This window comes from Geotrypetes seraphini, chromosome 6, assembly GCF_902459505.1.
Source record: "Geotrypetes seraphini chromosome 6, aGeoSer1.1, whole genome shotgun sequence".
NCBI classification, from domain to species: Eukaryota; Metazoa; Chordata; class Amphibia; order Gymnophiona; family Dermophiidae; genus Geotrypetes; species Geotrypetes seraphini.
This window is the reverse complement of record NC_047089.1, coordinates 227,929,265-227,952,366: the sequence shown is the minus strand read 5'-3', so window position 1 is coordinate 227,952,366 and position 23,102 is coordinate 227,929,265. Positions and strand designations below refer to the sequence as shown.

The following is a 23,102-nucleotide window of genomic DNA, read 5'->3' as shown; positions in this document are numbered from 1 at the left end:
ATAACACCTGTTACGGTAAGTAACTGTGCTTTTGCATATACTGCTTCCACTCTACAAATAGATCTGCATATTCATTGTGGAAGCTTTGAAAACTTGACTGAGTTGTGACCCTCTGACCGTGGTTGTCCACCCCTTTTCTAGTATGTCTTCTTTTAACTTATGATTTTAGCTTTGGTCTGCCATTGAAGTTTGAGTTTCTATTCTGTCCTTTCATTGTTCCAATGTTAGAATTGTTGTCAAATCATGAACAAGTATTAAAATACTTGATTGACTTAAAAGGGGTAAGGATTTTTTTTGTTTTATGCTTTGCAGTTTGTGAGACCTCTCACTTAGACCACCAGATGCCTGTTGTTGAACCCAATGTAATATCTAATGAAGGTATGTGTGCATCTTGTGAAGAAAATGGTTGTACATTTTAGAAAAATACCTGTTCAATATAATTTGTAAAATTGTTATGCTTAGATTGTGCTTGGGTAGAAATGATGTTCTTAAACCTTCCTTTTACTTTCTTTCCTGAAAAAATTCTCCAAAAGCTTAGAACTTTACGTTAATTGAACTCTGGAATTTGTTGCTGGAGAATGTGGCGAAATCAGTTAGCTAGCAGGGTTTTAAAAAACTTTGGATAATTTCCTAAAAGAGAAGGCCATAGGCAGGCCTGTACAACTCCGATCTTCAAGGGCCGAATCCAATCGGTTTTCTGGATTTCCCCAATTAATATGCATTGAAATTGCATGCAAATAGATCTCATGCATATTCATTGGAGAAAATCTGGCCTGGTGAGAGCCGAAGTTGTGCAGGCCTGCCATAGGCCATTATTTAGATGGCTCTGGGAAATCCACTGCTTATTCCTAGGATAAACAGCAGAAAATCTGTTGTACTATTTGGGATCTAGCTAGGTACTTTGGACCTGGGTTGGCATTTGTTGGAATCAGGATGCTGGGCTTGATGGACCTTTGGTCTTTCCCAGTATGACAATTCTTATATGTTAATACTAAGGATAGAAACTAGGCTGATATGTGACCTTACATTGATCAATATTCTTTTCTTAAATATATATTTTAGTGCAATGTGTCTAATAGTCCTGAACACTAGGGTTATGCATCTGAACTAGTGCTGCCCGATTCACAATTCAAATCGATTTAAAACAACAATAACAAAAATTAGCCTCCCAATTCGGTGACTGACACTCCCCCCCATACCCCCTAAAGCAGGAGTGGCAGCACTGCCTCTTGCTGGCCGGCTGCCGCTGCTCCTGCTTTAGAGGGGGGAGGGTCCGCCAGGAAGTGCTGGTGTCCGGCTTCCCCCCCAGCCTCCCGTGCATCCAGAGCCGGATTAAAGGGTAGGCCCAGTAGGCATGTGCCTTGGGCCTGAGGAGTTCAGGGGGACCAGATGCACTGCTATGATGACATCACATCGTGCCCGGGTTAGGAAGCTGCAGGTATTAGTGGTGGTTCTGTGTACATCTTCCCTGCTTCAGCAGACAATGCTGCTGTTGGTGCTTGCCTGCACTGTGGCCCATCTGCTTGCAGTCCTCCCGGCTCCATTTAATTTCGTTTACTGCCGCTGCTCCAAAAGGGCCAGGCACGTGCAGCGATTGTACGCTGCCAGCCCATAAGCTTCTTCTCCGTCAGAATTGACGTCAGGGGAAGGCTTATGGACTGGGGGGGGTGTTAATGGAGTCGGCGAGTGGTGGCGAGCAAGGGGTGAGTGACGGGAGATGGAATCGGTGGCAGGTCGGCTTGGGGGAAGGCAGGGAGGATTCTGTGTGGATCCTGCAGCTCTTGCCATGAGCCTGGACCCACAGCAGCACCAAATGGAAGTACAGTATATTTAAACATTTCTTCTGCTGCATGATAAAAAAAAAAAAAAAAAGACATCAAGTGTAGGCAGCCTCAATCAGCCTGAGAGGAGAGCTGAGGGGAGGAGGCAAGGAGTGAAGAGCCAATAGGAATAGGCTTTGAAGGAGTGAGAAAGTACTGAATGAGAAAGGAGTACGGAATGAGAAAGGAAACAGGAAGAGAAATATAGGGTTGGAAAGATGATAAAGAGTATTTGGAGAGAGGGATGGAGTAAGCAGAGAAAAATGTCTGGTGGGAGAAAGAGAACAGTGAAGAGTAGAAATAGAGAAGCAAGAAGTAAATAAGAAAATGGGTACATGCGGGCGGGGCAGGGCATGGTGGGGTAGTCTGGGTAGGGGTTGCAGGCTTTCAAGGGGGGCGGTGCAAGCCTTCAGGGATGGTGGCACAGGCAGACCTTCGGGAGGGTGGTGCAGGCCTTCGGGGGGCCCTGGTGTAGAAGTACACGGAGGGAGGGAAAGGGGGTTCAAAGAGATGTGCATATGCTGGACTTTGGGGGAATAAATAATGGGTCTAAAAACAGGAGACGGAGAGAGATGGACAATGGGATTTAGGGAAGGAAGGAGCAGAAAGGGAGAGAAGTTGGACACAAGGAATGGTGTGGAGGGGGATAAAGATACTGGATAGGAGGGTAGTTGGGAACAGAAATGGAGAGATGGTGGACCCTGGGGTGGTGGGGAAGGAGAGAGAGATGCTGGATGAAAGGGTAGTTGAGAAAAGGTGGATCTGTGGATAGAGACAAAAGAAAGGAAAGATGCCAGACCTCCGGGGGAGTGAAGGGAAACGGAAGGGGAGGACAGGGTAGAAGATGGATGGTTAGCAAGAAGAAAGGAGACCCTGGCAAGCAAGTTATCAGAAGACAACCAGAGCCTTGGACCAACAAGATTTGAATAATGACCAGACAACAAAAGGTAGAAAAAATTATTTTCTGTTTTGTGATTACAATATGTCAGATTTGAAACGTGTATCCTGCCAGAGCTGATGTTAGACCGCAAATGTGAGCTAGGATTTAACAGAGAAAGGAAAAGTCTTTCTTTTTTGTTTTTATTTTGTTTACACCACAGCACCAGTGTGGTTAGGAGAAGGCAAAGAGGGTGAAAAGGCTATAAAATAAACCCACCAGGATGCTTGGAAAAAACACCCAATTGGGCAGGAAAATAAAATTGAAAAATCGATTCAGTGGGCTGAATCAAATCAAAACTTTTTTTTTTTCCTGAATCGGGCAGCACTAATCTGAACCCACAAGTTGCTTACAGAATATCATTCATCTTTCAACTCCACCTACTTCCCAGGAGGCTGCTCCTGCCCTCTCAGTTTTTCTTATGCAAACAAGTTGCTCAGATGGGTGTCTGATCTGCTCTGCAGCTTTGTTTTCAGATTTTTTTTCCCTGCCATTTTAAGTTGGATGCTCAGTGCCCAGAGGTTTTCTCTTGTTAAGTCCTCTGCCTGGAAGAAGATGCAGATGTATGTGGCGAAAGTCTGCTGATAGCAAGATCAGCCGTCGGAGAAACCTGTCTAGCCAGCATGCTGTAATAATTTTGGAGCTCGGGAGCCATCCCCTGAGTAGCTGATCGCATTCCCGATTTATCAGGAGTTTGAGCGCAGGCTATTTGGCTCCTTCTCAGCTTGTCCAGGATTAATAGGCCAGCTGAGTGGTCCTTCCCCTTTCATGGTAAGAGTTTCTGGTGGTTGAGGCTCAGTCTAACATCAGTCTGATTGGTAGCCCGAAGACAAAATTCTTAGTGGGAGCTTGTAAGGCAGAATTCTTCTCCATTTGTTCCAGCTGCGCTTCTGAGCTGAGGCAGGCATACCCACATGGCACAGTGAGTAATCCTATTATAACCTATGGTGAAAATCGGAGGGGGGATTCTGGAAAAGTGAAATTTGAGGGTTTCTGAGGTCAGAGCTTTCCCTGTGGTTTTTGAAATTCAAGAGAGTGAATTCACTAGCAGCAGCCATCTTGTATTTTAAACAATCTCTTTTTCTAAAACCTCCATATGCTTCGAAATCCCTCAGTTTTGCAATAGGGATGATCCCTCAGGCTTTACCCCTGTATCATGTCAGGTTTTTCGTGTACTGCAGGGCATGCAGGGGAGGGGCAGGAGCTTTGGGCTCAGCCTCCTCTGAGTCCTCCAAGGCTGGGGATATGCAGGAAGCTTGATCTCGGGGTGGTGGGGGGTGGTGGTGGGTGGGTGGGTTAGGCCCTTTCCAGAGCCTCCAAATGAGATGCTAAGCGCAGATGCATGAATGCTGTAGAGCCCAAGAGGACCTTCAGGGAGTCTCTGCCAGAATCATCGAGACCTGTGCAAGGATTCACCTTGATTTTGTGAGTCTGAGGTGGAATGCTTATTTAAATTGCTGGGGTTCCCCAGCTTCTGCTGAAGGTGCAACAGTGGAGGGCGGCACCGGGGATTAGTCCTCAGCCTGTGCCAGGTGCAGATGAGGATACAGAGCTGGATCCAGGGTGTCTAGTCTGACATTGACTGGGAAGATGGAAGGTCTGATTCCATGCCTTTATTGTCACAGGACACAGTTTTCCTAGCGGAGTCTGGCTCTTTGCATGAGACCAGCAGACAAGAATCAGTGGTGGTCCTGGACCAGGAGAAAGACCCTAAAGCACAGCAGCTGTTCAAGGCATCAGAGTTCCCGGGCTTAATAGCTAATTTGCTGCGTGAATTGCAGCTTGAATTTCTGCCAGATTCTATTCCTGCCCTATGTGCTCAATTATGAGTGGCTCAGTGACTCCAACCATGTTCTTTCCCTTTGTATCCTGACATCACAAAACTAGTCACTGACCACTGGGAGTCTCCAGAGGGGTCTCTGTGAGTGGCCAAGCTTTACCCCATGGCTCTGGATTTTCAACCGTTGTTTGTTTAGTCAAAGGTGGATTAGCTGGTAGCACAGGTCACCAAGCAGACTTCCCTGCCTGTGAAGGAGGTGTGACGTTGAAGGATACTGAGGACCAAGAGATAGATGTGGTTCTCAAGAGGCAATTTGAAACTGTTGTCTTAGGAATTAAAGTGGCAGCCAGGCTTCCTTTGTGGCACATGCTTGCAAGGTCTCAGTGGAGCTCCAGATGAGCTCTTACAGGAGGCTTTTCTCTTAGAACTGATGGTCAAGATGGTGGTGTTGGAGGCAATTATGTCGGCGAGATGAGTCTGAGCTACACGCTCTCTCTTGCAGGGAGCAGTTTCTTATGATTACAGAAGCAAGGCATTCCTTGTCCTTTCTACTGAAAGTAGTTTCTGCCTTCCATGTCAGTCAGGAAATCCGTTTGCCTGCCTTTTGGCCTATGGGGTCAAAGGAAAAGGACAAAATATTGCATTTGTCATGTCATGAGAGTGCTTCTTCGCTACCTCAAAGTTACCAATGAGTTTTGATCATCTTTTTGTTCTACCCAATCATGCTAAGAAAGGCAGGTCTGTGTCCCAGGCCTTGATCGCCAGATGGATTAAATTGGCAGTTTCCTCAGCAAATGTGGGCTGTGGTAAGCAGTTGCCGATTGCATTGAAGGCACACTCCACCAGAGGGGTGACCTCATCATGGGTAGAGGCTCAGGCGATCTCCCCCATGGGAGATTTGTAGAGCAGCGACAATCTACTCTTCACACCTTTACCAGGTTCTATAGAGTAGATGTGGTAGCCAGGAAGGATGCCGCTTTTGAGTCTTCAGTATTAAAGGCAGGCTCAGTGGTCCTGCCCTATACTCAGGGGACTGCTTTGGTACGTCCCTAGCATTTGGGGTTACTAGACACATTGCACTAGAAAGAAAGATTAGGCTCTTACCTCAATAATCTTCATGTAGATGTGTCTAATAGTCCTGAAGTCCCGCCCCATGAGGGGGCTTCGCCTGTCTTTGGTCTCAATTTCAGTCTGTGTCTGACTGAAGACTTTCTTTCTCTCAGCTAAGCTTGGGAAAAAAAAAAAAGGGGTGGGTGGGTGGGGGTGGTATTGTCTGATTTTCTGCTTCTTCGCAGGACATGCAAGTAGCTATGAGCTTCATAAATGTTAGTGCTGGTTGCACAAGGTTTTGTATAATTTTGATGATGTTATAAGTGTTTCAAATCAGAACAGAAGTATAGTGTTCTCACTGTTACCCCCTTCTGGTAATGTCTTCCATTACAGTGGTTCTTGACTGCTTTTGTACGAATTGAGGTGGCAGGAGCAAGCCTGCTGGGAAGGAGGTGGAGTTGAAAGATGAGTGATATCATTTGCAAGCAACTTGCGGGTTCAGGACTACTAGACACACCTACAAGAAAGATTATTGAGGTATGAACCTAATCTTTCTATCTTCATATAATCTAAAACATTTTCAGGAAAGTCAAAGTACTTTTTTCCAAGCAGTACATATAATTTAGTAGCGCATGTTTCGTAATGTATTGATATAAATGATAAAAAAAATTTGCTGTTCATTGTGGTGATTTCTTTTTAGGTTCACCACCACCACCATCAAATATTCAAGTTGAGCCACCTGAAGTCGATGATAATTCGATACCTACTGCATCACAGCTTCCTAATTCTGATGCGTTTGCAGCTGTGGCCCAGCTGTTTCAGACAACACAAGGCCAACAGGTAAAAAGCCAACACTTTTTAGCATCTCATATTTTACTTACTATTGGTGTTTTTATTCTTTCCAGTTTAGTAGAAGTTGGGAGGTTACTGCCTGACTCCCTGGAGTGCTAAATAATTGTTCAAACATTTAAGGCTTCTTTTACGAAGGTGCGCTAGCATTTTTAGCGCACGCACTGGATTAGTGCGCACTAGCTGAAAAACTACCGCCTGCTCAAGAGGAGGCGGTAGCAGCTAGCACGCGCTATTCCACATGTTAAGGCCCTAATGTGCCTTTGTAAAAGGTGACTAATTGGTATTCAGTCTCTTTTATTGTAATGGAGTCCATTACAATAAAAGAGACTGAACACCAATTGGTCACCTTTGTTGTTTACTGTCCACTGATGTGAAGGCAGTTTCTCCTGTTTGTTTCCAAACATTTAATGGAACAGGAACAAGATCAAACTTAGTATGGGAGAAAATGGTAAAAACCAGTTCCAAAATGGGCCAGAGAAATAAGCTTGTCAAATAAGAATCCAGAGCATTACAATGGGATAAGCAATGCTTCCTTTTTCAATATACAGTCAAACCTCGTTTTGCGAGTAACCCGGTTTGCGAGTGTTTTGCAAGATGAGCAAAACACTCGGCAAACTTTTGACTCGCAAAACGAGTGTTGACTTGATTTGCGAGCACCCCCCCCCCCCCCCGGTAACCGGCATCGCTCCCCCCGCTCACAAAGGCCCCCTCGCTCCAACCGGCACCCCCCCCGCCTGAACCACTTAAACTTACCCCCCCCCCCCCCCCGGTCTGGCACCAGCACGCAGGCACAGATCGTGCCGGTGCCTAGAAGATCTTCCGGCTTCTGCCTGCCTTGAGCATGCATCTGCGCATGCTTAAGGACTTCTAATTCTTCCTCTTGCCGAGAGGGAGAATTAGAAGTCCTTAAGCATGCGCAGATGCATGCTCAAGACAGGTAGAAGCCGGAAGATCTTCTAGGCACCGGCACGATCTGTGTCTGCGTGCCGGCGCCAGACGGGGGTGTGTGTAAGTTTAAGTTGTTCGGGGGGGGGGAGGGGGTGCTGGTTGGAGCGAGGGGGCTTTGCGGGGGGAGGGGGAGCAATGCCAGTTATCAGGGGTGGGGGGTGGGAACGTATCAAAGCGAGTTTCCATTATTTCCTATGGGGAAACTCGCTTTGATAAACGAGCATTTTGGATTACGAGCATGCTCCTGGAACGGATTATGCTTGTAATCCAAGGTACCACTGTATACAGAAATCTAGATACAGTGCAACATAGCAGTTAAGGAACTGCTTCTTTCAAATTGCCTTTCCCTTGTTCTCTACTCTCCCAGTTACACTCTCACCGAACATACCTCTTCCCACCTTTCTCTCTTCCCATGAATATGGCTTATCCTTTCCTATCTTTTGAGACTTCCCCACTTGCATGAAGTGTTGGAAAAAATTCCTTGAATCATGTTCCATTTGGCTTCTCGACTTGTTCCTGGAAGAAACATTTGGTATTCAGATGCTGGTCTGTCCTTCATGTGGGAAGGGGAATAGAAAGTGAAATTGGAGCAGCTGCCCCAGGGGCCAGTGAGTAAAGTCCCAGCATAATGTTTGAGTAATGCCTCCTGTGCCATTTATGATATAAGTAAAACATCATAATTATTTACTTCACTAAAATGTGCTTCTAAAAATCTTCTAATTCTAAAACCAAAGATATAGAAAATGTTTCTATTATGAGGAAGGAGAAGCCTCAGAAACTGTAAACAGTACCTTAAAACAGTGTTTCTCAACCTTTTTAAGTCAAGTACCGTATTTTCGCGGATATAACGCGCGCGTTATACGTGATTTTACGTACCGCGCATACCCCTCGCGCGTTATATACCTGAGCGCGGTATGCAAAAGTTTTTAAACATAGTTCCCACCCCGCCCGACGCCCGATTCACCCCCCCAGCAGGACCGCTCGCACCCCCACCCCGAACGACCGCTCGCACGCGCTCCCACCCGCACCCGCATCCACGATCGGAGCAAGAGGGAGCCCAAGCCCTCTTGCCCGGCCGACTCCCCGACGTCCGATACATCCCCCCCCCGGCAGGACCACTCGCACCCCCACCCCGAAGGACCGCCGACTTCCCGACAATATCGGGCCAGGAGGGAGCCCAAACCCTCCTGGCCACGGCGACCCCCTAACCCCACCCCGCACTACATTACGGGCAGGAGGGATCCCAGGCCCTCCTGCCCTCGACGCAAACCCCCTCCCCCCAACGACCGCCCCCCCCCAAGAACCTCCGCCCGTCCCCCAGCCGACCCGCGACCCCCCTGGCCGACCCCCACGACATCCCCACCCGCCTTCCCCGTACTTTGTGTAGTTGGGCCAGAAGGGAGCCCAAACCCTCCTGGCCACGGCGACCCCCTAACCCCACCCCGCACTACATTACGGGCAGGAGGGATCCCAGGCCCTCCTGCCCTCGACGCAAACCCCCCTCCCTCCAACGACCGCCCCCCCCAAGAACCTCCGACCGACCCCCCAGCCGACCCGCGACCCCCCTGGCCGACCCCCACGACCCCCCCACCCCCCTTCCCCGTACCTTTGGAAGTTGGCCGGACAGACGGGAGCCAAACCCGCCTGTCCGGCAGGCAGCCAACGAAGGAATGAGGCCGGATTGGCCCATCCGTCCTAAAGCTCCGCCTACTGGTGGGGCCTAAGGCGCGTGGGCCAATCAGAATAGGCCCTGGAGCCTTAGGTCCCACCTGGGGGCGCGGCCTGAGACACATGGTCGGGTTTGGCCCATGTGCCTCAGGCCGCGCCCCCAGGTGGGACCTAAGGCTCCAGGGCCTATTCTGATTGGCCCACGCGCCTTAGGCCCCACCAGTAGGCGGAGCTTTAGGACGGATGGGCCAATCCGGCCTCATTCCTTCGTTGGCTGCCTGCCGGACAGGCGGGTTTGGCTCCCGTCTGTCCGGCCAACTTCCAAAGGTACGGGGAAGGGGGGTGGGGGGGTCGTGGGGGTCGGCCAGGGGGGTCGCGGGTCGGCTGGGGGGTCGGTCGGAGGTTCTTGGGGGGGGGGCGGTCGTTGGAGGGAGGGGGGTTTGCGTCGAGGGCAGGAGGGCCTGGGATCCCTCCTGCCCGTAATGTAGTGCGGGGTGGGGTTAGGGGGTCGCCGTGGCCAGGAGGGTTTGGGCTCCCTTCTGGCCCAACTACACAAAGTACGGGGAAGGCGGGTGGGGGTGTCGTGGGGGTCGGCCAGGGGGGTCGCGGGTCGGCTGGGGGACGGGCGGAGGTTCTTGAGGGGGGGGCAGTCGTTGGGGGGAGGGGGTTTGCGTCGAGGGCAGGAGGGCCTGGGATCCCTCCTGCCCGTAATGTAGTGCGGGGTGGGGTTAGGGGGTCGCCGTGGCCAGGAGGGTTTGGGCTCCCTCCTGGCCCGATATTGTTGGGAGTCGGCGGTCCTTCGGGGTGAGGGTGCGAGTGGTCCTGCGGGGGGGGGGGGGATGTATCGGACGTCGGGGGGGGCATCAGGCTTTCAGGATGGGGACAGACCTTCAAGGGGGGACAGGACTTCAAGGGGGGACAGTGCACGGAAAGTCAGGGGGGGTGAACGGAGAGTCGGGACAGCGCACGGAAAGTCAGGGCAGTGCACGGAAGTCAGGGGGAGTGAACGGAGAGTCGGGACAGCGCACGGAAAGTCAGGGCGGGCGAAAGGAGCGTCGGGCATCATGCGCGTTATATGCCTGAGCGCGGTATAGAAAAGTTTTTGTACATATCATCTTGATTTCTGCGCGCTATACCCCTGTGCGCGTTTTACACTGGTGCGCGTTATATCCGCGAAAATACGGTACCCCCTAAGCCTAACAAATACCAACCGAGTACCCCCGCCCCTGACCTGCCCAAACTCTGCCTCTGACTCCACCCCCATAATAATAATACTAATTGTAATGCAATTTTTTCCGTCCATTTTTCATATACACAATATAAGCTTAATACATAATAGTAACCACAAAATAAGAAAAACACAAAGCACACTATATGCACAGAAAATGTTAATTATCATTTATATTCAGGTTTTTTCAAAGAGGTCAAGACAGATGACTTTAAAATATGCAATGTCACCTCAGTAACAACTATAGAAATAGACAAGTATAGTGCAAAACCATAAGACTGCAGATATAAATTCTCAAAACTGACACATTTTGATCACTAAATTGAAAATAAAATAATTTTTCCTACCTTTGCTGTCTGGTGATTTCATGAGTCTCTGGTTGCACTTCCTTCTGACTGTGCATCCAATATTTCTTTCTTTCTTCCTTCTGCATGCTTCCTCTCCAGACCTCATTCCATTCCCCAACCAACATCTCTTTCTGTCCCTCCATGAGTCCAACTTTTTCTTCCTCTCTCCCTGCCTGCCCCCTGCCACCCAACACACTCTATTTCTTACCCCAACTTTTCCTTTCTCTCTCCCTGCCTGCCCCCTGCCACCCAACACACTCCATTCCCTACCCCAATTTTTTTCTTCCTCTCTCCCTGCATGCCACCGCAGATTTCTCCCTGCTTCCCCAACCCACCTGATACACTCCGTTCCTCCCCTGCTGATGCCGACGCAGCAACAGGGACAGGCCAGATTCGTGCAGCAAATGCACAAGCGACCGGCCCACAAGCCTTCCCCTTGACACCAATTCTGACTTCGGAGAGGAAGTTCCGGGCCAGCCATGCAGCGATTGGCTGGCCTGGAACTTCATCTCCGATGTTAGAATTGACATCGGGGAAGGCTTGTGGGCCAGCTGCTTGTGCCTGACCCGTCCCTGTTGCTGTATGGGTGGGGAGGCAGGGAGAAATGGGACGCAGTTGCGGTTTCAGTGGGTGAGAGGCAGGGAGAGATCCCGGGCGGTGGCCAGCCTGCGTATCCCCAACAGACGGCCCGCGTACCGCAGGTTGAGAAACACTGCCTTAAAACAAGTGCTAAGCTATCATAAGCATAAATATCTTCCATTAGTTCTTGTCACACTAGCTGGGGAATAAGATTGAAAGATGAGGCAACGTTATTGGGTGGGGTCCCTTCTATGCTGATGCTTTTGCTTTCTTCAAATCCAGGAAAGCCTATTTGCATGGTAAAATGGGTAGATTTGTTGTCAAAGTAATACATAACCCCCTGATTTTATATAGTGTGCCGCAAGTTAAGTGTGCAAGTTTTGGTGCTAATGTGCCAAAATGGGACGCCATCCACAGAACCCAGTACAAACAGTCAAAAGTGTACTATCACTTAAATTTTAAGGACCACCCTTACTTCTTGTGTGTTGGTGTCTTCCCGCTCAATGTCGGCATGCAGGACCTGCAGTTCTTAGATTTCTGTGGAGCTGAGAAGCTGAGTTTGTGTTCTCTCAAAGCATGTCAAACTTTTCCAAATTTTGGGCCTTCCTTTCGGGATTTTTCTGCAGTTTTGTCATAAATAGTTGTTTCCAGTGCAATAGGGATGGTATGCTGAACCAAGGGTCTTCCATCTGCTCCCATGAGTCCATTGCAGGAGATAATTATCACCGATTTCTGCATCTCCTCCTTCCTGCTCTCTGCTGCCCCCAGTCAGTTATTACTTCTGTAAGCAAGCCTGCAGGAGCAACTTTGATTTTTTGGTTTTTTTTTTTGTTTTTTCGGCAAATCTTTGCATTCCAGTAAAGCTTCGGTGACTACATAGCCTGCATGAGAGGAGCAGACTTTGGTCTGCAGCTGACAGGTGAATCCTGAGGGGACCTGCTCAGCCAGCCTGCTTGAACTGTGGAGCTTGTGGTTTCCCCTACTATTTGATCATTCCTTGGCTTGATCAGGAGTGTTATCGAGGCTGTATGGACACCAATTGCATTTCTTTAGAGTGCACACGGTGTCGGCTGTATATACTTTAGCCCTTCTTGTGGTGTTCAAATTCTAGTCCTGGGGGTTGGGGTTGAGGCTCGGTACAGCTAAAAACATTTCTCTTCCGTGATGCCTTTGAGGCCTAACTGTCCTTTTAAGGGCAATTGAGTGAAAATACTACTGAACTTACAGCAGCCCTCCCTCTTGTTTTTTCCTTAATTGTTTTCTTTTACTTTGCCTTATGTAGTTCTTGCCTTTTACCTTATGTTCTTGTTTGTCTTTGTTTTTAATAGTTTTTATCCCAGGACAAGCAGGCAGCATATTCTCTACATGTGGGTGACGTCATCCACGGAGCCCCTTAGCGGACAGCTTTTCAAGAAAACTTGATTGAAGATCTCAAAGTTTGCTAGTGCTGTACCACACATGCGTGTGCCTTCATGCTCCACTAGAGGGCGCGTCCCCTCCTCGTGGTCTTCAGTTCTTAGTTTTCTGTGGAGCCAGAAAGCCCTGTCTCTCTTCTCTGCGTTTTTTCTACGTGCCTTTCTTGCACCGCGGCTTCTTATTTTTACTTAGTTCGGGAGTCGCTATGCTCTTCTTTGTTTTTCTTTGTTGTTTTTTTCTAGTTTCGTGTTTTCGGCAAATTGGGGGCTCCCGGTTTGCCTTGGCCGCCTGGCCTCGCGTGACTGTGGCCTTCTTGGCTGGTGCATCTTGTGCCTCGGAGTCGACCATCCTACGGGCTCTTGCCCTCGTTGTGCTACCCTTCAACCTCGGGCTCTCAGGAGGCATTGAGCGCGGATTGCGGAGCTCTTCGCTATGGAGACTGATCTCACTGTGGGCCCGGTCTCGACGTCGGCCTCGAAGACCTTGGTCCCAGGGAAATCTCCCTGGATCTCAATGGCCACGGCTGCCAAATCCTCCACCGCAGGTAAGTCTCCTCTTCCGTCTTCAGGGTCAGTTCATCTACCTAAGAAGCCCTCCTCGGAGTCTCTGAACGTCCAGGCGATGGCTACCTTGATGAAACGGCTTACTAAGGCCTCCAAGCGTGCCTCCACCATAAGGGAATACTCTTCCTCGAGATCGCCCCTGGTGGAGCGCACTGCCGCTCCTGTAGGGCCGAATATGGTCTCGGTGCCGATGTCCGAGGATATGCTTAAGGCTATCATCTCCTCGCAGCTCTCCTCTGCTTTGGCTCGGCTTGCCCCGTCCTCGGTCATGACGGACCAGCCTAAGCATCGCCTTGAGGGTTCTCGGGACAAGGGGTGTCTTTCTCCCTCGTCCCGGAGACCCGCTAAGAAAGTCAGGGATTCCTCACCGAGGCGGGGTAGATCGCCGGGTCATCATACGATGGAGTCCATTAAAGTCTCGGACCTGGTGTTGTTGGATCCGACTCTCCAGCGGTCGCCGAGGCGGTCTCAGACTCCTTCCCGTGGGGCACCGGCGTCGGGAGCTTCGGCCTCTCTTTCCTGACGCTTGTCGTCTTCCCAGGACCCCCGAGGGGGGTTTCGTCGGTCCTCAGTGTCTCGGACCCCTGGGTCCTCGCCTGCGGGGACCTCTAAGCACAAGCTGTCCTCGACTTCCCCCCCGTTCTTTCAGCGGGCTTCTTCGACATCAGTGCTTGTTGACACTGACATGCCGGCACAGTACTCCCGGAAGGCTTCCCCCTCTTTTTCTGCTGTCTTGCAGTCTCGCTCGACCTCCCCCCTTCAGGGGCGGTCTGAGAGCAAGCCCTCTTCTTTCACCAGATTCGTTCTGGACATGGGGAAGGCGTTAAATTTGGATCTTCAGTCGGATTTCCGCTATACCAAAGAATATTTGGAGGAAATGGAACTTCCCTATCCTCCTAAGGAGTCCTTGCGGCTCCCCTTGAATCCGGTGTTGCAACAAACTTTTCCGCAACCTGGAGACTCCGTATGCTATCCTGGCCATTCCGTCTAAAATGGAGTTGCGGTACCGGATGGTCCCCTTAAGGGGTTCGAGAAGGCTCAGCTTTCCCACCAGTCTTTGGTGGTGGAGTCTTCCCTCAAGAAGTCTTACCCTTCTAAGGTCTATGCGGCTGTCCCGCCAGGCCGGGAGGAAAGGACTATGAATAAGTTTGGTAGGCGCCTGTACCAAAATTCTCTGATGACTAACAGGGTCCTTAATTACAACTTTACTTTCACGTCCTATCTTAAGCAGTGCATTAAATCTCTGCTGTCTTTTCAGGATGACTTGCCGGTCCACCGCCGTGCGGATTTCCGCCGGCTTCTGGATACCCTTTCGCTGCTTCGGCTTTACATGTTCAAGGCTTCGTATGATGCTTTTGAACTTTCTTCTAGGGTCTCTGCCTTCGCTGTGGCCATGCGTCGCTTGGTGTGGCTGCGTATAGTTGATATGGTCCCGAATCTGCAGGACCGGTTGGCAAATCTCCCATGCTTGGGCAACGAATTCTTTGATGACCCAATCGAGGCGGCCACCAAGCGCTTCTTGGAGCACGAGCGCTCCTTTGCTTCCCTGGTCCAGGCCAAGGCGAAGCCTGCTCCTCCAAAATTGTATAGATTGCCTCCTCGGTGCTACCCGCAGAAATCAACGCCGGTGTTTTCTAGATCTCCTCTGAGGCTTCCACAGCAGCAGCGGGCCCCACCGAAGCCGCAGACCCCGTCTGCGGCCAAGCCGGCGCCGTCCTTTTGACTGGCTGGGCGGGAGAGGGCTGGCCTCCTCCGCCCTCGAGCCTGCTCTTCTGCCTATAGGGGGCCGTCTCAGCGCTTTCTCTCACCGCTGGGCTCTGATCACTGTGGACAATTGGGTCCTCTCCGTCATCAGGGAGGGGTATTAGCTCCATTTCAGGCCCTCACCTCTGGACCGGCCCCCCAGAGAATATCCTTTGAGCGACGCACAGCGTCCCCTGCTTCTCCGGGATGCTCAGGCCCTCCTTCGCCTGTGGGCGGTGGAAGAGGTCCCCTGTTGTCAGCGGGGCTCTGGGTTTTACTCCTGGTACTTTCTGGTTCCCAAAAAGACCGGGAACCTTTGCCCCATTTTGGATCTCCGGGGGCTGAACAAGTTCCTGGTCAAGAAGTTCCGCATGCTCTCTCTTCCCACTTTATATCCCTTGATGGAAGAGGGGGACTGATTGTGTTCGCTAGACCTGAAGGAGGCTTACACTCATGTGCCGATCCACTCGGCCTTTCTACGCTTCCTTCACTTTCGGGTGGGGGACCTTCATCTGCAGTATCGAGTCCTCCCATTCGAGCTTGCTTAATCCCCACGGGTCTTCACAAAATGCCTCATGGTGGTGGCGATGGCTCTGAGGTTTCGGGGTCTCCAGGTGTTCCCGTACTTTGACAACTGGCTAATCAAGGCACCGTCGAGAGACGGGGTTATCTCAGTGACCCGTCAGATTATTATCTTCCTTTAGCGTCTGGGGTTCGAGGTCAACTTCCCAAAGTCCCAGTTGTGCCCCTCTCAGTCCCTGCAGTTTATTGGAGCCGTGCTGGACACGTCGTTTCTGCCTCAGTCTCGGCAAACCGCCCTCGTTCGGCTCAGTCAGCGGGTCTCCCTAAGGGCTTCGGTCTCGGCCAGGCAGATGATGATCCTCTTGGGGGCACATGGCCTACACCGTTCATGTGACGCCCTTTGCCAGACTGCACCTACGGGTGCCTCAGTGGACTCTGGCGTCCCAGTGGAGGCAGGATCCGGGATCCCGTATCTCAGTACATTGCGGTGGCTCCCTCTTTGAGATGCTCCCTCCGTTGGTGGACCAACTCTTCCAATCTTTCCATGGGTTTACTCTTTCTCGTGTCCCCGCCTCGGAAAGTCCTAACGACGGACTCCTCGGCGTACGCCTGGGGGGCTCATCTTGACGGCCTTCGGACTCAGGGTCCTTGGTCGGATGCGGACCGTCGCTGCTACATCAACCTACTGGAGCTCCGGGCCATTTACAAGGCGATGGTAGCGTTTCGTCACTTGCTGCAGGAACAAATGGTCCTGGTGCGTACGGACAACCAGGTGGCGATGTATTATGTGAGCAAGCAAGGGGGTACAGGTTCCCTGTCGCTCTGCAAAAAAGCTCTTCGGCTTTGGGAGTGGGCGAGCAAAACTGCCTGGCAGATAGATTAAGTCGCCTCCTTCAGTCGCACGAGTGGTCGCTCCATTCCTCGACTCTGCGTCAGGTGTTTGCTCGATGGGGGACTCCGCAGATAGACCTGTTCGCTTCACCCCTCAATCACAAGTTGCCCCGCTTTTGTTCGAGGATCTACTCCCCGGATTGTCTCGAGGCAGATGCGTTCCTTCTGGATTGGACGGGTAGGTATCTCTATGCGTTCCCTCCCTTTCCTCTAATTCTGAAAACTCTCGTGCACCTCCGATCGACGCACGCTGCTATGATTTTGATAGCGCCTCGGTGGCCCAGGTAGCCATGGTTCTCTCTTCTTCTCCAACTCAGTGTCCGGGAACCTCTTCTGCTGCCTGTATTTCCGTCTCTGCCGTCTCATAGTCAGGGTTTGCTGCTGCACCCCAATCTGCAGTCTCTGCACTTGACGGCTTGGTTCCTTTCCACCTGACTTCCTCCCTGAGGTTTTCTCAGTCGGTGTGCGATGTTCTAGAAGCTTCTAGGAAAGCTTCCACTAGACAGTGTTATTCTCAAAAGTGGTCTAAATTTGCCATGTGGTGTGTTTCCCAATGCGTTGAGCCGTTGTCTGCCTCCTTGTCCTCAGTGATGGAGTACTTGCTTCATTTGTCTCGGTTTGGGCTTAAAACAGCTTCTATTAGGGTTCATCTCAGTGCGATTGCTGCCTTTTATCGGCTGCTCGATGGGAAATTGCTCTCGGTCCATCCGCTGATTTCTCACTTCATGAGGGGCCTCTTGAATGTCCATCCTCCTCTCAAGCCTCCCCTGGTGGTTTGGGATCTTAATGTAGTTCTCGCTCAGTTGATGAAACCTCCATTTGAACCCTTGGATAGGGCCCATCTGAAGTTCCTTACTTGGAAGGTGATGTTCCTGATTGCTCTCACATCTGCTCGCAGGGTCAGTGAGCTGCAGGCTCTGGTTGCGGACCCGCCTTTTACTGTCTTTAATCATGACAAGGTGGTCCTGCGTACTCATCCTAAGTTCTTGCCTAAGGTGGTTTTGGATTTCCACCTTAATCAGTCTATTGTCCTTCCGGTGTTTTTTCCTAAGCCCCATTCTCACCCTGGGGAAGTGGCATTTCATACTCTTGACTGTAAGCGGGCGTTGGCTTTCTACCTACATCGCACCCAGTCTCATCAGAGGGATCCTCAACTTTTCTTGTCCTTTGATCCTAATCGGTTGGGGCGTCCTGTTTCCAAGTGCACCTTGTCCAACTGGTTAGCTGCTTGTATTTCCTTCTGCTATGCTCAGGCTGGTCTCTCGCTGCATGGTCAGGTCATGGGGCATAAACTCCGAGCGATGGCAGCATCAGTTGCGTTCCTCATGTTCACGCCTATTGAGGAGATCTGCAAGGCTGCCACTTGGTCTTCGGTTCATACCTTCACCTCTCACTATTGAATGGATGCTTTTTCCAGACATGACGGCCAATTTGGTTAGTTGGTTTTGTGTAATCTGTTTTCATAAATTGCCAACTTTCCCTCCGTCCCTTTTTGGTTAGCTTGGAGATCACCCACATGTAGAGAATATGCTGCCTGCTTGACCTGGAATAAAGCACAGTTACTTACCGTAACAGGTGTTATCCAGGGACAGCAGGCAGATATTCTCGCAACCCTGTGGTTGGCTTCTTTGCTAGCTATCTGAACTGAAGACCACGAGGAGGGGACGCGCCCTCTAGTGGAGCGGGAAGTCACCCGCATGCGTGGTACAGCACTAGCAAACTTTGAAATCTTCAATCAAGTTTGTTTGAAAAGCTGTCTGCGACAGGGCTCCGTGGGTGACGTCACCCACATGTAGAGAATATCTACCTGCTGTCCCTGGATAACACCTGTTATGGTAAGTAACTGTGCTTTTTTATTATATCTGTGAATAGGGTGGGTGGGGAAGGGGGATAATTTATGTACTTCAGATGATAATAGAAAGAATTTCAAGTGATGTGTATGAATTAATTGATGTAATATTGTACACTTGATGGAAGATGAAAAAAAAAAAAGAATAAAGAATTGGAAAAAAAAATAGTTTTTAAAAGTTAGAGTTTGGTGACGTAGTGTCATTTCAAACTTTTATTTTATTTAAAGTTTGTCCTTTGTTTTTACAAATTTATACACCGCCTAGAAGACTGATTGGGCGGTATAAGAAATTTTAAATAAACTTGAAACGAAACTTGAAACCTGAATATTCAGAAGAGGCAGCTTTCCTGGTGGCAGAGGTCCTCTCCGGTTTCTAACTATCCTCAGTTGAGCTGAGGCAGGTTGCAGCATTTCTTCTCCGCATCTGGTCTGTGAGTAGGGCTGTCGCAGATCTCAGATCATTTCGGAAGGGGGGGGGGGTTGCTGTAATTGTTGTCATTGGAGTTCTAATGTGATGTAACCTTGTTCTCCCACCCCAAAAATCCTAAACGCTAGTTTTTGCTGCCCTCTGTTGGAGCTACAGCTGGTTTTTCAGCGAGAAATCCTAGTGGTGACCATCTTGAATTCTAATTTCTCAATCTTCCTTAAAAGCCTCATTTTTGATTCTGATCACCAGGGATGGAGTCCTCGGGCTCCAATTTCATGAATTCATGTGAAGTTTATTCCAGTTGGGCACCAGAAGAGCGCCCTTGTGCCACGTGTTTTGCTGCACAGGATGGGGAGGCGAGAACCTCAGGTTCTGCCTCTTCCCATCTCATTAAGGTTGCCAAGAGATTATTGGAATGTTTGGGGAACAGATTTAGCCTCGGAGTCCCAGAGTGTGGCACTAGTGCCTATTAAGGGTGCTGATGATCCAAGATTGAAAAGGAAGCATTCTAATCCTCCTCTATGCCTTTTGGAGAACAACCAGCCGTGCAGCCTTCTCGTGGTCCCACATCTGTTCCGCCAAGAAGACCTGCATTTTTCCCGGACTCTTACAGCTGGTTAGATAGGGTCACTGAGGAATATGCTTTGAATACTTTTCCTCTCTCCCAGAGTGAAACCTCAGTCAAGGATAATACCAAGCCTCCACTTGTTGCTTGGGACTTTAATATCATATTCTCCATTCTGATGAGGTCTCCTTTTGAACAACTGTTGACTTCTTCAAACATTTTACTTGGAAAGTGGTCTTCCTCATCAAAGTTTCAAAGTTTATTTAAAATTTGATAAATTGCCTTTACGTAGTTTCAAGGCGGTTTACATTTAAAATTAGTGGGCTGTTTTACAATAACCAACATATTTAATAACAATAAACATAACATTGACTTACTTAAACACTAGGATAAGCGGGGAGAACTACAGTATTGGATAGAAAAGAAACAATTAGGGCAAAAACAGAAGACAGGATAAAAAGAGGTCTTGGGAAAGACAGTTCTCAGTAGGTTAAAATAAATATGATAATAATGATAATGTCCTGATAAGGACATTTAAATGTAAGCATCTTTGAATAAAAATGCCTTTAATTTTGATTTGAATTGTGTCATTGATGTTTCTTCTCTTGAGGTAATTGGAGTGGCATGCCACAATGACGGAGCGGTTACAGAAAAGATAGATGTGCGCATTGTATTAATTTAATTAAAGGAGGTATAGATAATAGGTGCTTGGATCTTAGTGACCTCGGAGTATAGGGAATGAGATGTTTGTTTATAAATTCTGGACTGTTAGAGGCTCGAGTTTTGAAGGTTAGCAGAAGAATTTTATAAGTGATCCTATGTTTAATTGGCAATCAGTGTGCTTTTATTAACAGTGGGGTCACGTGGTCGTAATTTTTTAGAGTTAGTGATGATTTTGATAGTGTTCTGCACACAGGGTTGGTGAACTTTAGGCTTTGGCATCGGAACCACCCTGTACAAGATTCAACCATGTGCTCTCTGAACACATCTGAAATTCCTCCTGAAAGTTGTATCTGAATTTCTTCTCAACCAGCCCATTGTTCTACTTGCCTTCTTCCCAAGATCTCATTCTCACCTGGTGAAGCAGCTCTCTACACTTTAGACAGTAAACATGCTCTTGCTACCTATTTAGATTGCACCAAACCTCACAGAGCACTATACTGTGAACTTCGACCCAAACAGACTTGGAGCCTGTATCGCCAAGAGAACCATCTCCACTTGGCTAGCAGACTGCGTCTCCTTTGCATAAGCTCGAGCTGGACTGATGCTTGAAAGCCATGTGACTGCTCACAAAGTGCGAGCTATGGTAACTTCAGTGACCCATCTATGTCCATTGAAGACGTTTGTAAAGCAGCCACATGGTCTTCAATCCATACCTTCACTTCCCATTACTGTTTAGAGAATCATACTAGGAGATGGTCAGTTTGGCCAAGCAGTTCTACAAAATTTGGGTTTCGCCTGGGTTATGTTTGTTAACTAGAAACCCTCTTCCTAGAAGCATAATCCTGGCAACTTAAGAATCCTATACATGAGAATATTATGCCGCCTTATTCTTAGAGAAAGCAAAAGTTATTCACATGTAGCAGGTGTTCTCCAAGCACAGCAGGCATATATTTTTACAACCCGCCTACCTCCCCTAGTTGGCTTCTTAGCTATCTTACGGCACTGCAGGTCTACTGAGCCAACATTGGGTGGAAATGCACCAGCATGCCTACAGTACGGACGGTCCTTAAAATTTAAAATGATAGTACACTTTTGACTGCCTGTATCAGGTTCCATGGAAGATATCACCCACATTTGAGAATATATGCCTGCTGACTTTGGAGAACATCTGCTACAAGTAGTAACTTTTATTTACGCACATAACTGTACTTAGATGATACTTTATAAGGTAGCACTTTAGAGCATAACTGCAGGAGGGGCATGCACATGGGTAGGTTGCATACTTTTATGCGCAAAATTTATAGAATACTGTAGGTTGCATGCATAATTGCCAACATTTAGGCGTTAAAATTTTACACCTGCCTTAACAGTATTTGTAGTCAGTTGATGACTTGGTTGAAGGAATGTAGTCAGCCATCAAGTGTCTTGTGTAGCCCATAGTCTTATTTGTAATTCCAGAGTATACGTTTTGAATACATGTTAACCATCCTTAATGCACATTTTCAGCAAACTGATTCGGCACAGGTAACAGATTTTCTTTCTAACTAACCTTAAAATCCTGGTGCATTGTGGTGTTGAGTAGTAATTTGAGGAATGGTGTGCTTCTGATTTTGTTGCTGTTTGCTGCTGATGCTCCATTTTCTGTCTTTTGCTTCAACTTGTGCTTACATCCTGCAATCCTACCACAGCAATTAGAGTTGCTTTGCTAAAGGTAACTTGAAGAAAAGCAAGAGGCCTCCAGTGGTATTTGTGCCCAACTATGCAAATTGATTGCACCTAGCACTTGGCTTTTTTAGCAGAAGCAGCAATATAACAGGCTAGTAAGGAATGCAAAACAGTGGCTTTGCCTTAAGTAATTTGCAGTGATTAATTTTACTATTCTAATTATTAACCAGTAGATGAGGAGCTTTTTTGGAATTTAGGCTTGTCAGATGCTTCCAATATCACTCATCTTTCTCTCCCACCTTAACTCTACTGCCTTATCTTTCCTATCATTTATTATAGTTCACATTCTTCTCCCCATCCCAATTTTGCATTTCCATTCTTGACCCTATTCATTCACTCCCCCTCTTTTATCCCCATTTTAGAATTGTGTGTAACCCGCTCAGATACGTTCTTGATATGCAAGATAATAAGTGCTAAATAAACTTGGAAATTTAGGCTAATCTCTCCAATATTTTTAGCTCCAACAGATTCTTCAAAATTTTCAGCAGCCACCACCCAAACCTCAGTCCCCAGTTCTTGATGATGATATGCTAGCAGCACAAGTTCAGGCTATCACTGCACAGTTGAATACCACGTCACAACCACAAGAGCAAAAAATGACTTTTGATAAGGTAGGCATCCTTGTTACTCCTGGCCTTTTGGATTTTCATTGATAGCCGGCGAGAGTCTGTTTTTGTAGTAAATTCAAATGAATATCGAGATCTGCATGAGGCCTAATCTAGGAAATGACCAGTGCAACAATCTGTGCCCAAGAATGACAAAGCTCAGTAGAAGGCAATGGCCTTGGATGTAGTCTAAACTTTTTGATCACTTCTTGAGCTTTTTATCTAGTGAAAAGGTACCAAAAGTGGCATATAAGACTGAGAAACATTTACCAATAAAAAGTGATTTAACACCAAAAATCACTTACCCCGCTTTAGGTACCTGCAGTTTTTAGACTGTAAAACATAAAAACCATTGAAGTTGTGGAAAAAATGCATAGTCCGTTCTACTGACCCTATGGTACACACAATTTTCAAAAATGAAATTGCACCTCCAAACTTTTCATAGCATTTAGTTGTTATTTGCAGCTTCCTTTTTGGTACTTTTTCACTTAGTGGGTTACATTAGGTAGACATAATTAGTGAATTCATTTGACAGTTAAACAGTATTGTTTAAATCTTTTTTTCCTCTGGTAAAACAGCTTCCTTGTCAGTTACTTTGTTATAGGATTGCTCAAAAATAACAGCTGGACTTCTTCCATTCAAAACATACAAAGCAGTGAATGTCAAATATTGACCAAATTATCTGGTCATTAAACATTTGTTGAGCTACAGAAAAATAGCCTATAAAAAATGTCAGGCTTCACACACACTCATCCTTGTCCTGAAATTGTCGGCAGAAGTGGGAATGTTTGTTTAAAATTTTATAACTCACCTTTCTTGTACAATCCCATTTTATTCCGGGACCAGTGGGTTTTATACATCTCTAACCTCCAGGCACTGTAGAAAACTTCAGATGATTGAAGCCATAACTTCTCCCCTCTGCTA

General features: G+C 48.2%; 1 protein-coding gene across 6 annotated transcripts in view; it reads left to right on the top strand.

The window, feature by feature from the left end:
* The window catches only part of SCAF4 (SR-related CTD associated factor 4), a 375,178-nt gene that overhangs the window by 115,013 nt on the left and 237,063 nt on the right, over nt 1-23,102 (top strand). For 2 of the 6 annotated variants that reach the window (XM_033949802.1, XM_033949798.1), the window contains exons 6-9: nt 313-378; nt 6,288-6,427; nt 21,355-21,372; nt 22,032-22,184. In XM_033949802.1, coding sequence (XP_033805693.1) covers nt 313-378; nt 6,288-6,427; nt 21,355-21,372; nt 22,032-22,184 — 377 coding nt within the window. The remainder of the gene's footprint in view (nt 1-312; nt 379-6,287; nt 6,428-21,354; nt 21,373-22,031; nt 22,185-23,102) is intronic. The other 4 variants (XM_033949800.1, XM_033949799.1, XM_033949803.1 and 1 more) reach the window with 4 other exon arrangements.